The sequence below is a fragment of the Sinocyclocheilus rhinocerous genome, unplaced genomic scaffold (genome assembly GCF_001515625.1).
Source record: "Sinocyclocheilus rhinocerous isolate Xijiao unplaced genomic scaffold, SAMN03320098_v1.1 scaffold1708, whole genome shotgun sequence".
NCBI lineage: Eukaryota > Metazoa > Chordata > Actinopteri > Cypriniformes > Cyprinidae > Sinocyclocheilus > Sinocyclocheilus rhinocerous.
Genome location: NW_015648635.1, coordinates 608,478 through 615,035, shown reverse-complemented (window position 1 = coordinate 615,035; position 6,558 = coordinate 608,478). Strand labels below are relative to the sequence as shown.

General features: G+C 34.5%; 1 protein-coding gene across 1 annotated transcript in view; it reads right to left on the bottom strand.

The window, feature by feature from the left end:
- The window catches only part of LOC107710082 (dedicator of cytokinesis protein 4-like), a 115,482-nt gene that overhangs the window by 8,720 nt on the left and 100,204 nt on the right, over positions 1–6,558 (bottom strand). Inside the window, exons 44-47 of the mRNA XM_016514788.1 lie at positions 5,626–5,707; positions 3,050–3,156; positions 1,038–1,110; positions 211–306 (exon numbers count right to left, since the gene is read on the bottom strand). Coding sequence (XP_016370274.1) covers positions 211–306; positions 1,038–1,110; positions 3,050–3,156; positions 5,626–5,707 — 358 coding nt within the window. The remainder of the gene's footprint in view (positions 1–210; positions 307–1,037; positions 1,111–3,049; positions 3,157–5,625; positions 5,708–6,558) is intronic.

The following is a 6,558-nucleotide window of genomic DNA, read 5'->3' as shown; positions in this document are numbered from 1 at the left end:
TTTTCTCATTAAATATATGGAGCGAGTATCTTCAAATTCTCACTGATGTGTCCAACCAACAGCCCTCATGATGCAGAGAGACGAAGAAGTTAAGACGAACGAGAAACCAGGAGACTTTAGAGCAGAAGAGTGGAAGATCTGAGAGTTAAAAGCCTTTGGAAACATCTATGTGAGTCTAAAGGATCAGTCGGAGCAGATTTCTTTCTTTACCTGAGTACGGTGGTCTAGGAGGGACAGGGGGACACTTTCCATTAAAATCAGAGAGCGGCGTGTCTAGACTCCAGCTACTTGGTGCAGGCTTCACCACTTTTACACACAAAACATGCATTTCAGGTACATCAGTCAACTCAACTCAAAATATGACTGGCAATAGCAAATCAGGATTTGTCCGGACTAGGATGTAAAAGAACGGAAACTGTCCTGCTAAAACTTCCTGCCTCAAAAACAAAAAATATATCAAATGAGGAAAGAAAAATGTGTTGTTTATATGGGTTTTTTTTTTTTGGATCGTTAACATACATTTTAACATATATTTTCCATATAATGTCTTATATGGAAAAAATATCCTGAAAACATTCAATATCCAAAACCTTCTACACTTTCTTTTCTTTACATTAAAATTAAATCGATTTAAAATTGCAATAGTTTGCTGGGCATCTTTTAGGACAAGCAAATCCTCTTAGACATGTAAATAAATATTTGATATAAATAACGAAGGAAAAGCTAAAAGTTGCCAGTGTCTTTGCAAGTCATTATACCCACTAGGAGTTAGCTATTAATTTAAATAACTTGGATGAACAGATGAAATAAAGATGATGAAATCTCCTCAACATCTTTCTGTCAATCAGAATAAGTGCGAGTCTGTTGGTGAACCTCTTTGGTGGTTCAGTCACAGCTGTCACAACACACAGGAGCGGCGAGCTGTCGGCAAGCATCAGATCCAGTGCACTGATCGCCAGACCCCCGTCACGTCAGACCACCCTCCTCACAGCAGGGCGGCAGACTGAAGATTCAGACACTCACATGCACATGCTCACCTTTATCGGGGGTGGAGATGTTGGGGTCACTGCGAGGCAAGGAAGCGTCGCCCGCTGGGTGTGGAACCGGCCTCTGTGAAAGAGATTCACGTCGGTTGTGACTTCCGTCGAGACATCATTCGGCGATTACTATAGGCTACATGGTTTCATTTTGAAATATCCATGACATAGTTGTTGTTGTTGTTTTTTTTTTATATTGAAGCATATTTTGTGTTTTATTTGCCATTTTCATTAATAGCAGAGGAGAGACTCAAGCTTCATTTTAACGTGAACTAGCTACAATCCACAAGTGAAAAAAGTGGCATTTCACCTATCCATTAATTTATACAATACATTTACAAATATTGAAGCATATTTTGTGTTTTATTTGCCATTTTCATTAATAGCAGAGGAGAGACTCAAGCTTCATTTTAACGTGAACTAGCTACAATCCACAAGTGAAAAAAGTGGCATTTCACCTATCCATTAATTTATACAAAATTTACATTTACAGTATTGAACAAAAAATAGAGTTATCATATACATTTTTTTGAGGAAAGACACATAATATAGAGTGAGGAGGCAAAAGTGAAAAGGATGTAATTTTCCTCCCTATTAGAATTTGCTGCCGATTCTGAAATGGGAATTCTGTTAATTCGCAAATGAAGTAACCTCAATTATGAGAAATAAAGTTTTGATTACAAGAAAGTCCTAATTACAAGTAATTAAGACTCAATTACGAGAAATACAGTTTTAATTGCGAGAAATAAAGTCTCAATTACAAGAAATAAAGTCTCAATTACGAGAAATAAAGTCTCAATTACAAGAAATAAAGTCTCAATTACGAGAAATAAAGTCTCAATTACAAGAAATAAAGTCTCAGATGCTAAAAAATAGTCTCTATTATGAGAGTCTCAATTACGAGAAATAAAGTCTCAATTACAAGAAATAAAGTCTCAGATGCTAAAAAATAGTCTCTATTATGAGAGTCTCAATTACGAGAAATAAAGTCTCAATTACAAGAAATAAAGTCTCAGATGCTAAAAAATAGTCTCTATTATGAGAGTCTCAATTACGAGAAATAAAGTCTCAATTACAAGAAATAAAGTCTCAGATGCTAAAAAATAGTCTCTATTATGAGAGTCTCAATTACGAGAAATAAAGTCTCAATTACAAGAAATAAAGTCTCAATTACGAGAAATAAAGTCTCAATTACAAGAAATAAAGTCTCAATTACGAGAAATAAAGTCTCAATTACAAGAAATAAAGTCTCAGATGCTAAAAAATAGTCTCTATTATGAGAGTCTCAATTACGAGAAATAAAGTCTCAATTACAAGAAATAAAGTCTCAGATGCTAAAAAATAGTCTCTATTATGAGAGTCTCAATTACGAGAAATAAAGTCTCAATTACAAGAAATAAAGTCTCAGATGCTAAAAAAAAGTCTCTATTATGAGTCTCAATTACGAGAAATAAAGTCTCAATTACAAGAAATAAAGTCTCAAATGCTAAAAATAGTCTCTATTATGAGTCTCAATTACGAGAAATAGTCTCAATTACAAGAAAAAAGTCTCAATTACAAGAAATAAAGTCTCAAATGCAAAAAATAATCTATATTATGCGAAAGTCTCAATTACAAGAAATTGTCCTAATTACTACAAATAAATTCTCATTCATGAGACAGTCTAAGTTGTGAGAGATAAAGTTTAAATTATGAAAAATCAAGCTTCAATTAGGAGAAAAAAAAAATCAGTCATAAAAAACTCAAATAAAAACTAAAATAGTTTTAAATATGAGAATTCTTAATTCTGTTAATTTCTTGGAAGAAAATTGTGAAGACGTCATCAGATTTGAGCTGATGAGGTTACTTAGTCTTCTGCACAGATACTTTACCTAATAATTTCACTGAGACACATTCACAAAATAAATTCCATCTAGTCATTTTTAAGGATGCGGTTAATGCCGAAACACTCCAATATGACCTGAAGACTCTGGTGAATATTGAAAACATTGATATTCTAATCGTCTTCATACCTGTGCGGGATCCAGGGGATTTGGATATATGGCGCTGTAGGGTCTCTCCCGTGGCGAGAGGCAGTTCTCTCTGGAATGCTTGCGTTTATCCGACAACTGTGGAGAACCTGTGAAGGGTGAGGAGGTCCAAGCAAGGGAGTGATTTCAGTAACACACCGACAAGAATGCTCAAATTTTGTGTCCACATACGCACTCAGACAAAAACAAAAGGACATAGATCTTGCTCTCATTTCTTTCCTAACCAGCCAGCACATAAAATAAAGGCTCTTCCTCCTCTTTCCCTCCCGCTAGGGTGAGAATTGTTCTGCTGGGGTGACAGACGGTTATTTCGCAGGGAGAGATAGACTAGCCAACATGAGGAGCAGCCTGGACCTGCTCAGAACACTAACTTCCTCCTCCAGCACAGGACAGGAGGCCACGGCTCTCTTATGCACCCCGGTGATAGTCATCATCAGTCTAGAGTTCTTCAAGCTGCATTTTATGCAATCTGTAATTCTCCAGAAGCGCTTCCTGTCTGCCGCTGCTTTATGGGGGTCTCTATGGGAGGCAGGGAGGGCTGCCAAGGGGAGACTATAAGATTACATAAATGTCTCCATACATATTCCTGTTTTTATGATCTGTGTCCGCAAGTAAACACATGCTGGATGGAGGGAGATAAGAGGCCAAGGAAGAGCGGAGGAGAGAGAGAAACAGAGGGGAGAGTTCTGCTATATATCAGGATGCCGGCTTTCAGTAACCCACAGTAAAACAGCATTAAGTGGGCCATAACCTTTGCTTTGCAAAAAAAAATTTAATCTGAAATCTGTTTATTATGGAAGCCTGATTCTGAATCAGTAAAAAGTAAAAAAAAGGTAATTGTGATAAAGCTTAAATGAAGAAAGAGTTGTAATTGCAACAAATAAAGATGCAATTATGGGAAAAACAGTAATAATCTCTTGCAATTGATATATATATTATATATATATGTCTAAATTACCAGGAAAAATTAATAAGTCACAAATAAGATGTCACATTGTAAAAATATAAAGACTCAGTTGTGAAAAATAAGTCTGAAAAGTGAGAGAGTCTTAATTACGAGAAATAAAGTCTAAACTGTGATGTAAAGTTGCAAATATGGGAAAATGTTGAATTGTGGAATATGAACACACAATTATGAAAAAAAGGCTCAGTTTTAATAAAGTCTTAATTATGAGAAATCAAGTCGCAATTAATAAATATTAAAAATAAGATCCAAATTGTGCTATAAGGTCGCTGATGTAAGATACATCACACTGTGAAAGACTCAATTATGAGATTACCAGAAAAAAGTCGCAATTAAAAGAAAAGATCCAAATTGTGTTATAAAGTTGCAAATGTGAAATGCCATATGTCGGAATATGAAGACTCAGTTACGAGAAGACACAAGAAATAAAGTCTCAAATGCGAGAAATAGTCGCAATTGCAAAAAAAAAAAATAATAATAATAATAATAAAATAAAATACAAAATTATATATATATACAGTGGGTACGGAAAGTACAGAGCCCTGACTTAAACCCAATTGAGCATCTCTGGAGAGACCTAAAAATGGCTGTCCACCAACGTTTACCATCCAACCTGATAGAACTGGAGAGGATCTGCAAGGAGGAATGGCAGAGGATCCCCAATTCCAGGTGTGAAAAACTTGTTGCATCAAAAAGACTCATGGCTGTATTAGATCAAGAGGGTGCTTCTACTAAATACTGAGCATTTTTCAGTTTTTCTTTTTTAATAAATCTGCAAAGATGTCAACAATTCTGTGTTTTTCTGTCAATATGGGGTGCTGTGTGTACATTAATGAGGAAAAAAAATTAACTTAAATGATTTTAACAAATGGCTGCAATATAACAAAGAGTGAAAAATTTAAGGGGGTCTGAATACTTTCCGTACCCACTGTATATATATTGCAATTATAAGAAATGACGACCAACTTGTTATATAAATTTGTAAATGTGAGACCACATTGTGAAATACGAAGACTCAATTATGAAAAAAAAAAAACAGCCACAATCATGAGTATACAAGTCCAAATTGATTGATTTAACATTATAAATGAGAGATATATAAATTCTCAAATTTGAGAAATAAAGTCTCAATTATACAAAATAAAGTCTCAATTGTAAGAAATATAGTCACAATTACGATAAATAAGGTCCAAATTGTCATACAAAGTCACATATGTAAGATACCGCATTATGAAAAATAATGTCTCAAATATGAGAAATAATCAAACATGCTTTTTGTAATTTTTTGGTGGAACAGTTTCTGTAACTTCAGTCTTGCATCAAAAAGTTATAATTTGGTTTTACTAACCTCTCTCTGACCCTTAGGTCAAAAAATACTTCAAATGAATTTTAAAAATAAATATGAGAAAGCTTGGTCGGTGCATTCCAAGCACACAGTCCACTGTATATTTATCATAAGTTCTTGTGTTACTGTCAAACCTCAAACCTCAGTAGCTTTGCTGTGTGAACACTGAAATAAAAGTTTGATATAGACATACTCCAAAGGAGCAAAGGTTTGGAATGGCTGCTCTGAGAGCGGACGGACTCTTCTCACCTCTGGCACTGGACGGAGCCGAGCTGGTCACGTTGGGAGAGGCCGAGTGATTGGAACTGAGACTTGAGGTAGACGGACTTGGCTGGAAAGACAAGAAAAAAACGTGAGAAACATAAGAAAGAGCCCACAGATTTCTGCACTTTGTTGTCGGTCTATAATATGGACGGGTTATACCAGTGTTTCCCAACCTTTTTTTAGTCGCGGCACCCTTTGGAAATTTTAACAAACTTGTGGCACCCTACAAAATTAATTTTGTCACAATATTTGAATTTCTAACTTTGATATGATAATTTGAAAAGTATAGATATTCAGTACAACAGGGAAGAACTGCAGAATATAATGCCATACAGATATTTTTAATATTATTAAAAAAAGTTGTCCATCAATGGTGGCAATCGCTAATCTAATTAGCATCTTAATTAGAATCTTATTCTAATGAAAAGACCTATTTATATGACAGATTTTAATGTAGGCTCTTATTCATATGTAAACATTGTGAGATAGCTAGTTATAATGGTAATTAAATCATGTTTACATATGTATAAAAGCCTACATTAAAATCTGTCATATAAATTGGTCTCTTCATTAGAAATTAGCCTACTGATTGCCACCATTGATGGACAATTTTTTAATATTAAAAATATCTGTATGACATTATATTCTACAGTTCTTCCCTGTTGTACCGAATATCTATACTTTTCAAATTATCATATCGAAGTTAGAAATCCAAATATTGTGACAAAATTAATTTTGTAGGGTGCCACAAGTTTGTTAAAATTTCCAAAGGGTGCCGCGACAAAAAAAAGGTTGGGAAACACTGGTCTAAATAACTGCCAAAATAATTATTTTATCAAAATGTCTTTATTAGGGCTGGGCAAAAAAAATAGATTTTTCGATTAATCGTTTTTTTAAATGACGTCGATTTGATATCGA